Genomic DNA, 20,372 nt, shown 5'->3' with positions numbered 1-20,372 from the left:
TGTGAGTAGGACACCCCAAACTTTCTGCTCCCTCCCTGATCATGTTTGAGAGGAAGATGATGATGACACTCAGACTAATTAAATAGTACTTAGGGAATAACTGAGAGACTTAAGAAACAAAAAGAGTCAGCCTGAAAAGCAGTATTAAGGAAGCATGAAAGCTTTAACGGAGAGGAAATTGAAATCTTTATCGGTGGTTGAAGTTCAGCTTGATGCGGTCAGAAGCTGCTCAGCTAGCATCTGCTGGGCCAGCCAGAGCAGCTCCCTCTCTGATGCTGTGAGTAGCTGCACTCCAGACAGCACAGGCTGAAGCAGACAGGAACAGCTCTTTCTCACTGGTGTGTGTCTTGGTAGAAGGGATGCGGCTTCACGTTAAGTTAAAGCATCTACTGCTTCTTCCTCCAGAAGCAGTTGTACTTAGAGGAGTTTGTACTTGCAGGAGGTGGGGTGTGCTTGTAGCCTACCCTGGGAGAGGGGAATTTCTGCATTTAGCATACTTCTAGGACTAGTTACAGAAGCGTGTTTATAAATTTGTAGGTGTCTATTAATGCTTTCAAGTGGCTGGTATTGTGATTAGTCTGTTCTATTGCTAATACTGACCTTGACTGCAGAGTTAAATGATTGCTTGTTAATTACATCTTAATGCATCAATAAACTGCTTTGATCCTGATTTGGTTTAAACTATACGAACTGAGCAATCTCTGATGCTTGGGAACAGACACATTGCTGAAAATTACAATTAAATATTGGTGCACTACAGAGGCTTTTATACTATACAACAATAGGAAAATCATACAAATCCTGTGTCTACAAACTACTACAGTATTTTTTTTTTCTTGAGTCAGATTTGGTTACAATATTTTTTCAATCCTTACAGAAACTATTTTTTTTTATAATACCAGTGAAATTCAGACAAGACAACTCACCAGAAGAGCATTTACACAATAAATATATTTTCCCATTACCTCCCACTCTTCCATTCCTTCAGTTTTCAGCCGTAGCTCATAGTGATACACATGTGAATTAGATCTGACATCAGCTATTGGAGGTGGAGACCATTTTGCCCAAAGGTTCCTTATGCCTGAGGATGTTTTTGTTTCTAGAGTGAGGTTCACAGGAGCATCTGGCTGAACTGCATAAGTGAAAAGTTTGCCATTAATGATTTAATTTTCTCTCAGGAAAAAAGGCACCTCCTTTACAGCTTTGTATTTAATCACATTAATTCCAGATCATTCCACACTTCTTAAGATAACAGTATAATAGCTTTTTTTTCCTTTCTCTCTAATAGCATTTAAGTGGCTACTGATTTACCACAGTGCCTGATATTCGCCAGGCTAAGGAAATACAAATTGTCATTTCATCAGGCTATTCTTGCAATATTAAAATGTCAGACAGATTTTTCATAGCTAAAAAGACTGACTACATTTATCATTACAATGTGTAGGTTATGTGTATGCAGAAAGCAGAACAGAGTGGGAATATGAAATACTACAAAAAGCTGGCAAAATGCTTAAGCAGTTATTTTTACCCTCCCAAGACTGCAGCTAGCAGCCAGAAAGATATTTACATCTGGAAAAAAATCCTGGAGCAAATTTTCTAGCCATAATTAAAATGACAATAAAATATGCAGTTACTTAATTCATAAGTAGGATGCAGTTTTCACATAAATTAAAAATGCGTATTTCTGATCATCTGTATATAAACTGTTCTCCACAGCAAGTTTCACATGATGAGGAAAGAAATCTCTCACCACTACTTGCTCTGGGATTAAAAGCCACATACATCTCCAATTAGTTTGTTTTTAATTTCATTCTTCTCTTTACCTATGGAAGCCACATCCACGTACTGAGGATCTGAGCTGTTACTTCCAATCTCATTTGTTGCCGTTACAGTGATATTATATGTTGTCCAGGCATTAGTGTGGTTTTTATCAAAGTAGCAGGAATTGGGACCTGATGTTTTGTAGTCTGGACATTCATAGATGTTTTCTTCACTGAAATAAAATCATTTAAAAAGTTAGAAGTTTAGGAAATTAAGCAAAGCAGATAATATTCTTGTAATGGCCTATGTTCAGCAAAGAAATTTGAAATGTTTAAACTTGAATATGATCCCACCTCTGGGAAACATTTTGGCGAGTGTCAAATGCTATTACCATAATGTTTCATTGCTATTTTTACTGCAGTTGTTCAGTATGAGGAATATGTCAACAAAAGAATGGAGAGAGAAATTTCCAGAGACAGCACAAAGCAATTTAAAAAAATGTTTAAAAGCAAGTTTAAAAGCAAGTTAAAAGGCAAATTAAACACATTCATTTTGACTAAAGAAGAAAAGCTGCTAAATATCTTCACGTATTTCCCCTGGAAAGTAACCTTAATGGGATCTATGGCAGACAAGTGTTTTATTAGTTTGGTTTTCTGCAAGATGTTAATTTATCTGCTTTTTAACATGATCATTATCACAACTGTCTCAGTAAAAAATATCTAATTAATTCATGACCGCTTACATATTACTTTTGTATGGGTCTTTGGCTTTTTTAGGAGAGGGATTGTTTTGTGCTCAGTTAAAGCTGAATGGGTGATGTACTCAGAGCCTATCCCAGGTGGGAAGAACTGCGTGAAACCACAGCACCAGCTGAGATGGTTCAAGGATGAACATTGTTATATGCCCAGTGGACCACTAATAACAAGGTCTCTTAGTTTCCAGGCAGTTTTGTCCCGGTTCACAAAGAGAAGGTGGGAATAAGGGGACTGTACCTGAGAGGCAATGAGCTAAGAAAGGCAACTGTGGCCCACACATGGTGTGCTTGGCAGTGCCTGGTATTCGCCTAGTGTTTGGCGGATTTAATGAAATGGATAAACATTCCTGTCTATCTCTAAGCAGGACTGTTCTGCGCTGTGATAAGCATGACTTAAAATGTTCATTAAAATTTCTGTTTTGATCAAGATTGAAACATCTGAACTTTCATAAAATTATTGTTGAGTATGGTAACTTCATTAAAAGCTGCGTCTTTCCTGATCAATACCAAATGATTTGGAATTTACCAAATTCCAAATGATTTGGAATTTATTTAGTTGAAGCAGGGAAGTCTGAGGCTTTACCTTATCTATTCTGAACCTCATGGGATTTATTCAAAGATATTAAATCTCTGAGCCTCCCTGCTTACTGGGTCCTATTCAGAGACCTCTTGTTTTCAGGAAGAAAGGGCAATTATACAAGGAAGCACAGGTTGAGCAGAGCTGCTAAACATATACACATTTTATTCTTAAACGGATGAATGAATCACAGACTTAACCAGAACATTAACTTCTGGGATGCAATAGCCACATCTGATTTTACTCCCTTTTTGGGAACCACTAGATTGGCTACAAATCCAGAAAGGGAAGCAAAGATGCTATGTATCTCCAGATGGGGGTTTGCTGTGCACAGCATTGGACAAGCTCTTTGGCAGGACCCTGAAGGCACCACCAGCTCTCACACACTGCCTGGGTCCCAGGTCCCCATGTCAGCCTGCTGCAGTAGGGCTGGTCTCCAGCTCCCCACAGCTTTGTACTTCTCAACTTTCCCCTCAAGCCAGCCCCACCCCATGGGCTGACATCCTGGAGCAGCCTGGTCTCAGCCTGCTCTATTGCCAGGGAGGTGTGTGATGCTGAAGGCTGGGCTGCCCTGCAGCTTGCCCTGTTCCCAGGGATGGAGGTATTGCCTTGCTGCCCCAGGGGAGCCCCCATGGCCCCACGGTGCCTTGATGGTCCTCTCCTCAGTGAAGCATGCCATTCTGCTAAAAGCTGTGTGCCTCCTGATTAAGATGGATAAATACACCCTTCCCAGAATGTCTTTAGATTAGTGGGATTTTAGGCCAGATGAGTTTCAGTAGGGACAGGCTGAAGGCTTGGGACCGGTAGTGGTCATGTTTTCTTCCTACAAGGGAAAACCATTCATCTCTTGCAGCCCTTGTTGGCTATCTGAGATTTAACAGTGTTTCATAAAAACACCTTTATAAATTAATGCTATCATTCCCTTGTTCTGTCATAATCATCACTTGATCATTTACAGAAGACATATGCATTGTTACCTGTCCTTGCTGTAGAACAGGGTGTAATTGGTAGGAAGTCCTCCATCTGAGCCAGGCTTCCACCAACAAGAAAAGGTTTCCTTTTTTAGAGAATGACATCTTATTATCTTAGGTTTTCCAGGGTATGATTGACCTAGGGAAGTGCAGAAATCCAGCTAGTTAGAGTTGGACAATGTTTTTGGTTGTTATGATTGAATGACATATTCAGCAAGGAATGCTTTTCTGAGGACAATAAAATGATCTGAAACTACAGACTGAATTTGTCAAGCAAATCTGCCTGGGAAAAGCCTCAGAATTTACTAAAATAGCTACTAAAATTATTTTACTTATCTTTTTCCAATGAAAATTTGAGTTTAACCTAAACTTAGAAAGTGTCCAGTTACCTTCAAATTAAATTTAAAAGCTTGGAAGTAAATGTGTGACCTTTCCCCCCCCCCCTAAAATATAGAAGAATTTTTGTCTTCAGGTAATCTTAAAACTAAATTTCAACTTCAACTTTGCAACAGAACCAAAGTTTCATTAATTGCAGATATTTGGGGCAAATTGTAGGCAAGACAAGTAATAAAAAGAAGGAATCAGTGGGCTGGATGCAGTATTTTGTGTATTGGTAAACTGAATGTATTCATTAATTATTTGAATATTCCCTGATAATCCCAAAACATTTATTTCCTGTTAAGACTACTTGTCATTAACTTCTACCAAAAACATAGGCCATAAATTTACATACATTGACTTGTAAAGCATGTGGCTTTTCAACCTAAGCTTAGCTTTACTTCATGAAAGTTCCATACCATTACTTCTAATACTGTTACTATTATATGATGCTAATTCCCAAGCATGGAGTGAGTGTAGGGATGGAGTGAGCGCATTTCACCATTGCCACCATATAATCATGAAATTAATAGCATGAAAAGAAGAGAGGACTCAAGTCATTTCCAAAATCTCTGTACAAAACTTTAGAAGAAAGTAATTTAGATACGTACAGGCTCCAGTGGTGGTCAGGACAGATCAGGTAAAGCCTCAGACTTTTCTAACGAAACTGTTTTAAAGGAGAAAACAAGTGTTTCAGGAAGCGTTGTGCTTACCCATCAGACCCACTGCAGTCAGAGCAAGTAGCAGAATGATTTGAACTGATGATGTCAGTTTCTGCTTCATGATGCCTGCTTCTCCTCAGGAGGAAATACCAGATCAAAGGCTCACTGCAAAATACATCATCATGCAGTAGTCAATAACAATGCTTAACGTGTAATATGTATCACTTCTCTTGATCAAAGTCCTTCTTGAATTGCGGCTAATTGATTCTTCTTTTGCTCAAAAAGGTGCAGCAACACCTATGGTTCCATTTCAGAAGCAGAAAAACTGGATCACAGAGCAGTGAGTAATTCTTCCTGAATGGTTAACAGCGCTAGATTACAATTCTGTAGCATTAACAAATCTTACATATATATTTGGCATCTTGAGATGCTGTGTGCCTTTCTTAAAGCTCTTCATCTAGGCCCATTAGTTTATCTGAGAAATCAGCCTCTTGTAAAAACCAGAGGCAGTGTGGCAGAACTTGGCTGAAACACAGCGAGGTGCAAGTGAGAAGCCACCAGCTGTGAAGACGCAGTCCCTGTGGTGGGCTGACACCACTAGATGTCCTCAGAATTCAGGTTACAGCTCAGTGCGGCCAGGAGTCGCTGCTGCTGCTAAATCTGATTAGCCTGTAGAAGAGACAGAATGACTTCAAGCAAACCTCCTGCTTGTCCCACCAGTACTCGTCCTGTTTGGAGATGGTGACTGGAGTGGGCTGTTACACTCTCGGTAGCCAACCTCACTCCTTAAAGAAGAACAATTTATCATCTGAATAGGAAACTCCTTACCTTGGCTTTCTATTCCTACCAAGCACATCTGACAGGTATTTGTACGCTTGAAACCCATTCAGTGTAGCACAGCGTGGGAACAAGCTGTCTCTTTGCTGAGGAAAAATGCTTTGTGGTTTATCAGATGACTCAATTTTCATTATGCAATTCATTTTCTGTATCAAGAAACTATAATCTGTCAGCATATAAATGTTTTTTATGCACGAAGGCAAACGGAAGTATCGGTTAATTTAACTGAGTCAAAGCATGTTTACTGTGGACAGTCTGGAGAACAACAGTTGGCTACCTTTCCATATACCACTTCTGAATATGAAAGCGCGTTTTAACACATGCTTCCTAGCTACAGCCTGGAAAATCACATCTGGGTTAGTTTTAAGCTCACTTGCAGCAATCTGTGCATATACAGTCAGTGGAGAACAAGTAATTTTAATATGAGTTCCAGTTTTGTGTAAGCGCATTCAGATTTTATGACTATAAACAAATGGCAGGCACAAACAGTTGTGTTTAACTTCAGAAATGAGCTGAAAACTTGGTGTAATGCAGAGTGCAGACTACTGAAAGCATGCAAGAGCAAGGCACGTTTTTTCTCAAGGGAAGGTGAAATACTGAATTATAAACAGTAACTATTTCATGTACTTACGAGACCACTTAAAATATTTTATTATCTCTAACAATAGTTGCAGCATTTGCAAAATGCAGCACTTTCAAAATAAGACTCATACTGTGCTTTAGAGAACTGGTACTATGATTTAGGTTTTTTTTTTACTTTAACAGATGTATCTCTTCTGTGTAAAGAGTTGACAGACAAGAAATGGATTACAGTGGGTAAAAGAATGAAATTTATTAATACAATGAAAGAGAAAGCATCATAAAGAAAGAGTATTCAAAGAAACCGGGATCATTTTGGAAGCTGAAAAACTAAAGAACCAAATTAGTAGAAATGGGATGAAGTTAATGCATGTAAACCTAGGTGTTTTTCATTGGGAACATTCTTTTTTAAAAAAATCAGATGATCATGAACTGCTTCTGCAAAGTGGTTGTGAAAAAGAACAGGACATACACAGGGAAGGATTATGGTTCTATTACTGACACAGACTGAACTCTATGAACAGTTCCTGTCACCTCTATTTGGCAAAAAACCCCACCAGGTTAACCATTTAGAAAATATTTAGACCACAGCTAGGAAGATGAGCAGAGGACACGGGGTGTCTCATGATGGCAATTTAAAGAGTTGGCTTTCTGCTCCACGCAAGGATGGTTGTCTTCTGTAAACATAGCAGGAGATTAGCATCAAAAGAGGGAAAATAAGAATGGGTAAACTCTAGCAAATGTTGGAGCAGGACTAGATGGCCATAATTAGCTCATAAAATTAGAAAAAAAATGTTACCATCACAGCAGCAGGTTTCTGGAATAGTCTTCCAATCATGATAATCCCATTTAGTTTTCCCAGCTAGTCTGATCTATTATGAAATATATATGACATGGTTGGATGTGACAGCTGAGAACTGGACTTCGTGATCTAATATATGCTTTCTAGGCCTGTGTTTCAAGTTTAATACTTTGAACTATTAGCAGTTAGAAAACTGCAGAAGCATGAGATGGCTGGACATCCTATTTTACATTCAGGATTTAGTGCTTTCAAATTATTTTCTACTAAAAAATTATTAGGACCTCTGTTTATTTGAAGATTAAGCTTAAAAGAATCCTAGAAAAGCTTCATTCTGATACTTGTTTTGCTTTCTGAAGGAATGTGAGCAGCAGCAGAGCAGTGGCCAGAAGGCTTCAGGCATATTAACCATATTCCATTTGTTCCAGTGCCTATGTTTCCATGGTTGCCTTGTATTTGGTATTTGTGGTTGAAATGTTGTTTAGTAGAAAAAATAATATCCACTTTGTTGTAACTGCATCAAAAGTGCATCTCCCCTGTTTATGACTCGATGTTTTCATAAAGGGGTAATTAGCATTAATGAAGATGCTGTGAGGGAATGCCTCATTTTTAGGACTCAATGTATTCTTTTATAAGAGGCACAGTGGACAATGATTTGCCAGAATGCCATGCAAAACCAAAGGTTGAGTAACTGATAATTAAAAGATCACAAGCCTCCTTTTTGAGAGCTTTTATTTAATTCCAACAAAGTTATTGCATTCTGACGTACTTGAACTTCTCCTTTTTAAGACAGCTGTTAAATAGTATTCAACAGCTGCACATTGCACCCCAGAAAACAGTGTGCCTTGATAGAAATTAGAATGATTACTGAGGTTTTAGCATGTACAACAGTGTGATTTAAATATGCCTGTAAAATAACCCTGCTCTATAACTAATAATATTATGAAATTGTAGGTTTGAAAACAGTGCTTGCAATGCTGCTGAATGAAGCTGAAAGTTAAACACCAATACTGAAATCAGGTGCAGAGGACTAGGGTTGGAAGAAAAAATATCCTTGTCCTAATTGAGTTCTAGTTCATACATTCTTTTCTCTTTCTTGGCTATGCTGATGGATAAATATCCTGAGATTGACAGAGAAGCCTTTATTCATTTCTGCAAAGATGGAAAAAATTTCTATCTGAAATGTTTTCAGGCTTGCAAGAAGGGGAATAACTGTATAGAACCCACTGGCAATGACATTATGTCCATCACAAGCTTTGCTTGTGCTGCTAGAGAAATCTATAGCCGAAAGTACTTTACCAGACAAGATTCACACCCCTACTAGTGATGATGATAAACAGTGTTCATCTTTCAGGCCTGGGGGAAGGCAGTTTAAGGAGTCTTAAAACACAGCAGTTCATTACTATTTGAAAGGCTGAACTACAGCTGTATGAAACCAACTGCAAATAAAGAACTAAATAATGCAAGAATGTGACAGGCTATTAGACCATCCAGAATCCTACTAGCCATATATTCAATTATACTGGAGACATTGCATGAGTCTGTCTTCCCACATTAAGTTCTCAAATGCCAATACTGATGTATGTCCATAGCCAAGGCTTGGGCATCGTTACCACTATAGATGTGTTTCTGAGTGACAGTGATGGTTTGCATCATACTGCAAATTAAAAGCTGTGGATGGGCAGTGCATCCAGAGATCAGCTCTCTGAATGAGCCCTAATTGGAGGTCTCCAAATTCTGAATCCCTCAGGCACCCACTACAGCCTTCAGGGAGATATATAGGTTCCTCAGAAGATAGGGAGTTCAGACATATCTCTGATATGAATTTCCTTTGGCTGATTCCAGGTGGCTGCTTTCAGCACATTGCTTTTGTGAGTGCTTTGTGAGGATGCTTAATTCCTGCTGTTGGCTGTGTAAGGAAAACTAGTCATCCAGTTAACTTCTCTCCTGGGACTTAACTTCGTATTTCTTTTGTTGTATAAACTGGAAGCACCTACAAGTTCTTTCAGGTAAAAAAGCTTTTCACCTGAAAAGTCTATATAAGGGTTTCTAATGTATTTTTCCTAAATTTCTCTCTCAAGCAGAATTCCTCCTAACGATCCTTTGTAATCTTTCCTTTGATTAGCAGTTACATGTGATGATGAATGGAACAACTTCTCTCGCCCATGGAGATGTGCTCCACAGTCTGAAACACTTAAGTAATTTCTGAAAAAGAAAAATCATGAAACTGCAGATTCTTGAAAATAGTTTAGACACTTATTTCTCCATCAAAGTATTTATGTAATCACTTAACTCCCAGTGATTTACAGAACTGAGCCTGAAACTCTTTTTATAACTCTTAACATCTGGAAGAAAAGCCAAGAAAAAAAGAAAGCACCATTCTCCCTACTTTACAGATGGGGAACCAAGACACAGAACACTCAAGTACTTTGCTCAGACTAATACCAGAAATGTAACAAGATACAAACTGATCCTTTCCTACTATTTTTTTTTCTTTTCTGAATACCATCTCTACTGCCTTGTTTTCCCAGTAAGACTTGGTTTAGCGAACAACAGTGTTACCCTACCAGTCTCACGGCTCCTGAATATTCTGTTTTCTTCCCTGGTGGTCTGTATGTTTAGCCATAATTTTAGGATTCTTATTTTTTACAGCAGTCTTTCACGGATAAGAAAATCATAAGCTGTAAAGAATAAAATTATAGTATTTGAATTTACATTACAATTTACAATACAACTCAAAAATTGCACTTGAAATATGATGGAAGTTCATTTCTACCAACTACCAAGCCCAACTCTATTATCTTGCTATAGTAATTTTAAATATTATTTATGTATAGCATGGTCATGTAATATCAGTTTCCTACCTGAAGGATTCATGTGTGTGAGGAAGATTTTTGTTCCTCTATTTTCATGAATGTCAGATCACTTGATAACCTGCAAAGAAAAAATATTCCAGGATTAGTATATTATTGGAAGTATCACTAATTTATTCCTAAAACGTGAAGAGAAAAAAAAAAAATCTCTTTTTGCATTAGCTGATTCAGATACTGACACTGTAAGCCAGTCCATTTAAACATTGAGAGCAACAGCGAGCAACTGTACACTCTCTTTCCTTTATCTGTTTGAATAAAAGCACAAAATTTTTTAGCAATTTAAGATGCAGTTTAGATGTAACCAGTAGATTGTGCTAGGCTATGTGACTGAAGGCTAATAACCATCTACATAAAGGCTGGGACAGCATCAGATAAAACTTGATGGGATCTAGGGAGGAAACCTGGCGGCTTAATTGGTGAGAATGGGGCACAGGGAATTGGCTACCCCTAAAACTACGCAAGTGCAGTCAGATCATTGTCCTTTGTGTGGAACATACCAGGAGGAGCTAATTGAACAAATCTGTTTCCTGCCTCACAGACTGAAGGGGGTATAACACTTGTTAAGGATGCAGGTGGGAAAGAATCTGGGGAGGAAAGGAAGGGATCAAAGTGGACTGGGGAGAAGCAAGCATGGGAAAATAAGGCAAAAAGGGGAATAAACCGGTCATTTAAGTGTGAACTGGTGGTTTCTCTGACTGAGATGTGCACCTGACCACTGTAGTCTACCCTTTATTTTCATTAAGTCCTCTTTCTAACTATCTCTTGTCTGGGTGTCCTCCATTCTGAGTGGGTACATTTGAATGCTAGTGAACTTTCAGATGGATTAGCCAGTGAGGAGTGGGATTGCAAACCTCATATGCAACTGCCCCTCGACTGAGGAGACTAGAGGATCTGAGGCCAGCTACTGGGTTGACTGAGCATCTAACACTAGCTACTAGAGCCACCCATTTGCTTTTTTTGCAAATACAGACATATATGTGAAAATGTATACGTTGTTGATGTGTGTGGCCCCTGTGTGTGTTTATTGTCCATGTGCCCGCCCATTGGGACCAGCTTGCTCAGCTTTGCTACTGGCAGTACTTGAAGGTATGATGTACAGCAGCCTCACATCTATGGGGCTGTCTGATTCAGCTGCCTCTAACAGACTGAAATTAAATGTTTTACCCCCCAAAAGCCACTATGCTTAACTAACTATTCTCTGACATCCCATCCAAATACATTATGCTGTGGAGAAATAATTTAGATGCGCTTCAACGGGCAACTTACCTGCGAGAGCAAGAAAAACTATTTATATGTGAAAATACTAACTTCCTCATACTATTTCATACAAAGTCTTCTCTCTTTAAACAATTTAAAACAAAGTCGAATATTTTTATAACTGACATTAAGAATGATCTGTATCACCTGGAGAGCACGTGCAAAGCTGTGTTACTCAGTTACCAGGGTATACTTTTGTTTCATTCCATTTATGTAAAGCCTAATGAGAACAATAAAAATACCATGAAATTATTTGGCAGCTAAACATTATGCCATTACAGGGAATCAGATTTAACTGGGGGTGATAAACGATTTCTTTTTTATGTGTGTATATATGATATCATACATATGAATATAGCAGAAATAATGTTTGCAATGCACATATTCAACCACGACATAAGGTGAGATGTACTTTAAAAGACAGGGCTAAGCGCTCCCTGTTTTAGAAAGGGCAGAAATCTGGTTGCCAGTGTGCATGCTGGTAACACAGTTAGATTCAGAATTGGCTAAATAGGAGAATTCTCCCAAATACAAGCTGCCTTAGATCTGGATCACTTCACAGAGACATGTAAAACGTCACACAATTTGCTGTATTTAAAAGGAAGCCTGTTTCTAAGGGGAAATGGATGGTTATGATAACTAAAGAAACTTTTCTCTACTTTTTCTGATTTCTACAACCAGGTACTACATCAAAACATACACTTCTGAAATTTTGAAATTTTCCGGTAGGACATTTTCTGAAATTTAGCAAATAACTGCAGTTTTGTGGTAACTTTTTTTTTTTTCCCATTGAAAAAGTTTCATTCCCATGTTGCAATGAAAAATTTCTGATAATCTTTCTTTAATTATACATAGAATTTCAATGAACAATGCAATAGCATGAAATGTTAATTTGTCATTTTGGGGCAAAGATGCTGGTGGACAGGTGAGGAAGTTTATTTCTTATTAAGGAGAGACTAAAATGATTAAAACTTTACAGGAAGCAAAAGAGCAGAACTTTGAAAGCATTAAAGGGAACAGAGTAAGAGAGAAAAGTGTGAAAGGTTTATGGAGTGACTGAGGAAAAGAGACAATAAGGAAGGATGCAAAACGGGAAAAAAACAATCTGTTGGCACTGGGCAGTAAAGGGTTGGATAAAGTTGTAATTTTGAATGTATTCCAATTTCCCCTTTGTGTTTCAAAGCTCCACCCCCAAACAGCCTTTCCTTGGGGAACACAGGCAGTGAGTTGGGTGGAAGAGAAGAATGTTCTGTATCGCAGGGCCTAAAAGCATCAGTAGGGTAGTGCTGAAGATAGCTGTGACCTTAGCCTTAGCACAGTTTCTTTATTTCCTCTCACTGAGATAGTCCATTTTGGCTGAGTCTGTGTCTGGAGTCTCTCCTCAGAGCTTTACAACTCTAGTAAGACTGTAACCTGGCTGCAGGGGAATAAATGTTCTTGTTCAATCACAGTTATGCTCAGTAATTAACATTATCAGTGGGAGCAAAGAAAACTATTGGACAAATAATTGTTTCCCATTTCAGTGTTCTCTTTTTCAGGAGGTCCTCAGTATGAAGCTGTGAAAGTAGCTGTTTCTTTGTCTTATTCTGAGTACATATTGTACATTTTACAGTTGAATTGCTTAAGTAAAAGAACACAATTACCAAAAATTACTACTCCAATCAAACCAATAGAAACAATCAATGTCCTATTATATGTGAAGATTTCTCAAACATATTCCCCAAACTTCAAACTTGTTGATAAAAAAAAGCTTTGTGGTTGCACGCTAAAGGCTACTACTAGTGCCATATACAGATCAAGAGGCACACTTGTTGGCTAAAGGAATGAAACAAGTGTTTCATTGTAATCTAAAACTAAAGGGAAGAATCTTTTCTTACAATTATTTAAGAGAAATTGCTCAATAATAAAACAATTGCTCTTAACACTAAAACAATATTCAACCTTCAGCCTTCACTTTCCTGAGCTTAAAATAATTAATCTTTTCACACTTCTAACCTGAAGTATTATACACTCCCTCTAATGCAGAAATATGTGGATGTGCAGAGAAGTATACTGGTGGCATTTCATAGATCTCTGGTAACTCATTCCTGTGTTTGACACATTTTTTAAGCAGATTATTTTCTTCAGGTGTTTATCTCAGTGTCATTAGTTTCCTATGCCAGTAAAAACCACACAGCTTCCTTACAGAGAGTGTCTCATTACAGAAAGTAAAAATATCAAATTATTCTGAATTTTCTATATGCCAAACCAGTACCAGTATCACTATTGCTGTATCACAACCCTGTTAAGTTCCACACAGATTCTCTTCTTCCAGAAAAAATGGCTTTATAATTGCAGTTTTGCAGTGAAAGAATACTGAAGGTCCTAAAACCTTCAATATGCATTCTGAAGGAATTACGCTGCGATGAGGATTACAGATTTCCTTCCTAACTTCTTCATGATGAATACATGAACTGAATGAACTATAGCACTAACCTGATCTACCCCCCATCTTCAATCCAGGCTGCTGTTTCTTGGAGATTTTCAGTCATGCTGGATTGTGGTTTGGATTTTTCATTTGTTTTACAGTATAAGGAAATGAATCTGAGATTGCAGACTGTGAGACTTTTATGTACTTGTTTACAGAATAAAGACTTACACTGCAATCTCTGGAGGTTAAAGGTAAGTTTATCAATGTATTCTTTCATTAACCCATTCATTTATTAACTCACTTGCTCTGTTCCTTAGAAACTGCAAGGACCGTACTCTGTCTCTTAGTGATGAATGCATTTCTAACAGGTAGTGTTTGCATCTCTGTCAGAGTAAATAAAACGCATCAAGAAACTACTTGAAGAAATTCATTTTGCAAAGAGAGAGAAATCATTTTGCAGCAATACCCTGTGGAGAATGACTTGAGGGTGTTGGTCAATGAGCAACTTAACATCAGCAGCTGGCTTCAGTGTGTGCTCGTAGCTCAGAAACCAACTGTATCCTGGGCTGCATCAAAAGGAGCATGACCAGCAGGTCGAAGGAGGTGATCCTGCCCCTCTACTCTGCTCTCGTGAGACCTCACCTGGAGTATTGTGTGCAGTTCTGGTGTCCTCAACATAAAAAGGACATGGAACTGTTGGAACAAGTCCAGAGGAGGCCACAAGGATGATCAGGGGACTGGAGCACCTCCCGTATGAAGACAGGCTGAGAAAGTTGGGGCTGTTCAGCCTGGAGAAGAGAAGGCTGCGTGGACACCTCATAGCAGCCTTCCAGTATCTGAAGGGGGCCTATAGGGATGCTGGGGAGGGACTCTTCATTAGGGACTGTAGTGACAGGACAAGCGGTAATGGGTTAAAACTTAAACAGGGGAAGTTCAGGTTAGATATAAGGAAGAAGTTCTTTACTGTGAGGGTGGTGAGGTACTGGAATGAGTTGCCCAGGGAAGCTGTGAAGGCTCCATCCTTGGCAGTGTTCAAGGCCAGGCTGGATAGAGCCTTGGGTGCGATGGTTTAGTGTGAGGTGTCCCTGCCCATGGCAGTGGGTTGGAACTTGATGATCGTAAGGTCCTTTCCAACCCTGACTATTCTGTGATTCTAGGATTCTATAAAGGCAAGCAAATGGCCCAATGAATAAAGATTAACTAAACAGAGGATATTAGGTTTTGGATTATGGATAGTATTTATTTTTAACAAACTGAGGACAGAAGAATGCCTCTCCCCTACTTCTGCCACCAAATATGTCTGATTAGATTTCATATGAATGTTTTCAGTTTGCCCTACTACTCCATGTAGTTTATTTAACCACTTCTTGATTAAATAATAAATAATTATGAAAGAGAATTTGGAGAAAGAAAGATTTCAAAGAACAAAACTTACATTCTATACTAATGCAAAATATATTTTATTGCTTTTCTACAGTTATTTGGTGAAAAAAGACTCAGAATGAAATCAAGACCTTTTGGTTATACCATTTATTAATGCATCCGGCTACATCTGCTTTTTCAGTGAATGTTTTTGATTTGCTTTTGTTGCTTCAGTGGTTGTGCAATTTTTCCTTCTTTGCACTTAGTCTCAAATTGTATCTATGGTGTGTATGAGAATTATAAAGTTTTATAAGCCTTATTGTACTGGGTAATGACATCACCTTGGAAAGTAGAATCAAGACTGGAGTCCTCTGCCTTTGAAAGATTATAAAACCTCCAGCCAGTTTAGGAGCCAAAGGGGAAGGGATGATGAATGGGGATTGAAGTTGTCAATTTTGAACTGCTTGCAAGCAAAACCACCTGATTTTCACCTAAGAGAAAACTCTGACCAAAATTCAAAAGTTCCAATAATGATGACTTTTTATGCCCAAGCACCTGAAATGTCAGATCAGCATGTTTTAATAGGACAAAGGCTATCTCACAAAAATGAAAAAAAAAAAAAAACCACACAAAAAAAAATGTAAAGGTAATAAATCTGATATATCAATGGCATTTCTTTTAGAAGTATTTTAAATTTTCAGGGAATCAAAGAAAAGGCATAAGCATCAGGAACCCTCATGCTTGCCCTCTATATAGAGGACTTCATAGTAAATTAAGGTAAACTAGTAAATTTTACTAACAGCTGAAATAATTTTAAGTATCATAATTTACATTGCTAGAAATCAATTATCAGCCTCCATAATTAACATCAACCCATTTTGTTTTATATTTCATTACAATGAACTTTAATTAGTATTTTTTCGTAGGCACCCAGTTACCTGATCATATTTCAAATGGTAAAAACATTATTTTTGCATTTAATCCAAAATATTTCATCCACAAACCCTGAAATAAAAACCTTATGCTGACATTTATGAAATGGCAGGAGGAAAAAATGCTCTAACTGGGTTTTACTTTAGGTGGTAATAACACAGGCTTTTAAATCCTTGCTTACATAAAACCTGACCTTTTCATTTGATATAAAAGTCATTTTTATTGAAACTTGGATCCACACTTCAGTCATTATTGCTACCTGCATCTTTTCAAGTTGCCTTTTCAGTAATGCCTTTTATGGTCATATGCCTTCATCTTCTTGGCTGTATGCCCTAGGTAGCAGCATATTTTATATAGTTTAAATGAAAAAATCATTGAAGAGTAATGCAACCATATTTTAGATTTCTCTTTTAATCTTTCACTTGCTTCACTGACAGACTGTTGAATATATAATCTGACACTCTTTAATAGATACTGGCACCAGACTTTCAAATCCAGTTCAGATTGTTTGTTTAACTGGGCATGGTAGGAATCCTGAGCCAGAACAGTCAGATCTCTGCCTCCCTTAACGTCTTCTAATTCATGCACCTGTGAGAATGCATGAGATGGTTACACCTCTAACAGGGCTGCCAATATTACAGCCCTGGGTGGCTAACACCAGCATAGAACAAAGCATCTGTGAAGAAGCTCAAGCACACAGAACCTATTAGGGCTCTAAGAATCATGCACAAAAGTGGGTAAAAGAGGCATCTTTCCTTCCTCCTCCCTGCATCTTTGTCCCAGGTGCAGCTCAGAGAGTGTAGGGCGCTTGGCTTGCAAAGGTTCTATCTGAATGAAGAACAGGTTTTGAGCATTGCTTTGTGGTAGCTTTTCAAGACATCAGAAATAGCAATAGGATCTTAAGAGGGCAAATCAGTTGCAGACAATACAGATGGGTAATAGAGGCATTATGAAGTCTTTAGATGGAAATATACGTTTTAGAAATGAGTAGACGAAGTGAATCACAGAAGTCTATTGGGTTATAAGTACCATTTTTCTGCCCTTTTTTCCTGCTTAGATTTCTTTAAGCTTAATTCTATCGCACTTTCAGAGCCCTAGGTACATTTAAACATTTGCTTACTTTTGTCTTACTTTTCATTTACATCGCTACTTTCTATGAAATATGCTGACTGGTACAAAAACTAACTAGCTGTTCAATAACCCAGATAATTCTTCTTCATAGCTAAATGGTGCTGAATAACACGTGCTAAGGATAACCTAAGACCATCTCTGCAATGTTGCTAAACTGGTTTAGATGCCTTCTGCCAATGAAGCATCATGCCAACACAAACTTCACTTCTTCATTCTGAACTGTAAGTGTGAGCTACTCAGCACAGGCATCCATATCACAGATTAGGAGTCACAGGTGTACAGATCTGAATAGACAACCACTACCTACAGATATGTTACTGCCCTTTGTCAGAAGTCGGAGATGCAGTTAGAAAGGTGTGTTAGCTTACATGGACAAGAGATAGGCAATGACCCAGCTTTTGGAAGGATGAATAAACACAGTAACATTTAGCCAGTTCTCACAGGCTGTTTTGTCTCTGATACAAAAAACAAAGAGGGCAGTTTTTTAATAACGATTTCTGGTACATTTCTCCTCCAGTGGTACAAAAGAGCAGTGCTTCTGCAGGTTGTTGATGGGCATTCCATTTCAAAATCTACTCCACTCCTTCAGTTTCCAGCTCTGATTTAATTGCTTAGCTATTAACTGCTTGAACAAAATTAATGCTTTCAAAGATGAAACTGGTACTTGAAAATACTAGTGTATGTGCAGAAGCGTATGAAAAGAGACAGTCATAGGCTCTTTTTTATAATTCAAACCCTCTGATCTGAGCAAGAGTGCTTAGTTTTTATACCTTCCTATTCCTAGAAGAGTTTCACAATTACATGTGTACAACAGAATATACAAATAGAACATCTCCAAATCAGAAGTGCACAATTATAACCATGTTGCTATACAAAGTATGGCCATACATTCTTAGCTTATTTATTTATTAAGAATACTCCTTTGTAAAAGGAATGCGATTCCTTCTACAGGATCATGTTCTGATTGTACATCTCTGAGACTAGACATATGCGAATATTGTCTTTGGGCATAATATTAAAGCTCTATTGTATTTCAATGATCTATTCATGGGACAACTGTGAATAGCAGATGCAAGAAGAAAGCACTCTTAACATCCTCTATGTGGCAAAGGCAAGAATCTTCTGCTGAGGAGAAGGCTATAAAGACCATAAAGACCATCAGTGTTACAGGAATCATTTGTTATCCTATTTTTCCATGTGATGGATTTTGATATCATTAATACTACATTTTCTTCACATGCTCCATGCCTGATAATTTCACCTGTTGAAGCTCATTCACTCTTAGAGGATTTCACAGGCCAGACAGATCTAATTTTTTGTGTTATTACCAAGCAGAATTTCTTGAAATTATATGTTTGTGCTTCAGAAGGCTCAGCAATCAAGCACATGGACTTAGTCCTTTACTATGCTGTCTGTATGAACCTCTTTACTTCGAGAGTCCTACTGATTCAAACTTACTTTTTGAGATTTCTGCTTTCTGTGTGATGAACGTAATGGGAATTACACACTGCTATATTTCTTTAATCCTCAGTTTCACAGCATCTAAGAATTCTTTTTAATATAGTACCTGCAAAATATTTCTACATATAAAATATAGAATATGAAGTGAGGTTTAAAAGTAGCACACAAAATGGATGTGAATTATTGAAAAAAAAATATGGAGTTATTCCTCATTTGACATAATCTACCTCAAGAAGCAAGCATTTTCCTGCAGGAATCTGAAGGCTTAGTAGCAGCTTCTCAAGGTCAGTTTTGCTATGGAATTAAGTTCACTAGTATACACTCTGAAATAATTTTATTTCACTGAATTCATGCATTTTTGCCACTCAGTGGATTAAATACTTGTATAAAATCAATCGATTACTAGAAACTAAAAAGGACAAGAAAGAGTTTATGCTTTTGCTATCGTGCCAGTGCAAATACTCTAGATTATGGGCTAAAAGCATCAACTGGATAGGAAATCAATCAGCAGGAAGCACTGCTAGCATCAATATCTTTATCTTAAAAAGCACTTCAGAAATACAGGGGGCAACTGTTAAAATCAGAGGCATTTCTGCAGGCTGTCTGCAAGTGAAATTGGTAGGAATAACCGTTAGTTCAAAGGCTTTAAAACTAGACTTCCAGTTTAAAGACTTGTTGCTGCTGTTTGTAAGACATGATGTTATTTTTACGTTCCTCAGTGAAAGCATAGGTTCTGGAGGACAAATCTTTGGATAAGAGGAGGGAAAAAAATTCAAGAGCAGAGAATCATAGAGGATATTAAGCCTTCCAGGTACCAGAGGTGGGGAAGACAGAAATGAGTATCAGAGAGCAGGTGTACTGCTGAAGAAGAAAAAGAATTAGAACTCAGCTCCAGAGTTCTGTTTCCATCCCCGCCAATAGCTTAGTCTCTGACATGTTGGACATCTCTTGCCCACCTGCAAAATGGACAGTTTTGAGTATCTCCAAGGATAGCAATTCCACAACCCCTCTGGGCAACCCTTTCCACTGTCTGAATGCCCTCAAAGAAACAAGTTTTTTATTATGTTTAAATGGATTTTCTTATACTTCAGTTTGTGCTCATTGCTTCTTGCCCTTTCTCTGGATGCCTCTGAGAAAAGCCCGGCTCTATCTTCTTTACTTTCTCCATCAGGTATTTACACCCATTGATGATGTTCCCCTGAGCCTTCTCTTTTCCTGGCTGAATAGCCTGAGCTCTTTCAGCTTCTTCTCATAGGAGAGGTGCTCCAGTCTCTTATTTATCTTAGTGGTCCTTTGCTGGACCTCAGTACGTCAGTTGTCTTTTTTCTAATAGGAAGCCCTGAACTGGAGACAGCACTGCAGGTGCTTTAAACTTAAGACTGGCAAGACCTTCAGGATAACACTCAAAAACCAAAGCTAAAATATGTAACTAATTCCATTCATTGAGAAAGGGGGAGATTATGAGGCCAGCTCTTAGGACTTTGCATTAGAGCCCCACTATGCTCACTTTCCACTAGTGAATATGCATAAGATCTGGCGCTGGGGTTCAGGAAATCCTGGTTCTACTCTTGAATCTCTTTTTATTTACTTTTACACAATATTTTTCCATTAGTCAAAATCTGATTCC

The 20,372-nt window shown here is 38.1% G+C and overlaps 1 protein-coding gene across 5 annotated transcripts in view; it reads right to left on the bottom strand.

Moving 5' to 3' along the window:
• Positions 1-20,372, bottom strand: part of PRLR (prolactin receptor) — a 150,198-nt gene that overhangs the window by 14,675 nt on the left and 115,151 nt on the right. For 4 of the 5 annotated variants that reach the window (XM_061469513.1, XM_061469515.1, XM_061469512.1 and 1 more), the window contains 5 exons: positions 10,183-10,252; positions 5,155-5,268; positions 4,070-4,202; positions 1,824-1,993; positions 966-1,132 (listed from right to left, as the gene is read on the bottom strand). In XM_061469513.1, the coding sequence (XP_061325497.1) occupies positions 966-1,132; positions 1,824-1,993; positions 4,070-4,202; positions 5,155-5,224 (540 nt within the window). In that variant the 5' untranslated portion in view covers positions 5,225-5,268; positions 10,183-10,252. Of the gene's footprint in view, positions 1-965; positions 1,133-1,823; positions 1,994-4,069; positions 4,203-5,154; positions 5,269-5,931; positions 6,166-10,182; positions 10,253-20,372 lie in introns of those variants that run through there. The other variant, XM_061469516.1, reaches the window with a different exon arrangement.

Source organism: Pezoporus flaviventris, unplaced genomic scaffold (genome assembly GCF_033815535.1).
Source record: "Pezoporus flaviventris isolate CSIRO_AGI_PZ_B2104156 unplaced genomic scaffold, CSIRO_AGI_Pfla_v1 ptg000057l, whole genome shotgun sequence".
In the NCBI taxonomy this organism is placed as follows: Eukaryota; Metazoa; Chordata; class Aves; order Psittaciformes; family Psittacidae; genus Pezoporus; species Pezoporus flaviventris.
This window is presented reverse-complemented; position numbering and strand designations above follow the sequence as displayed.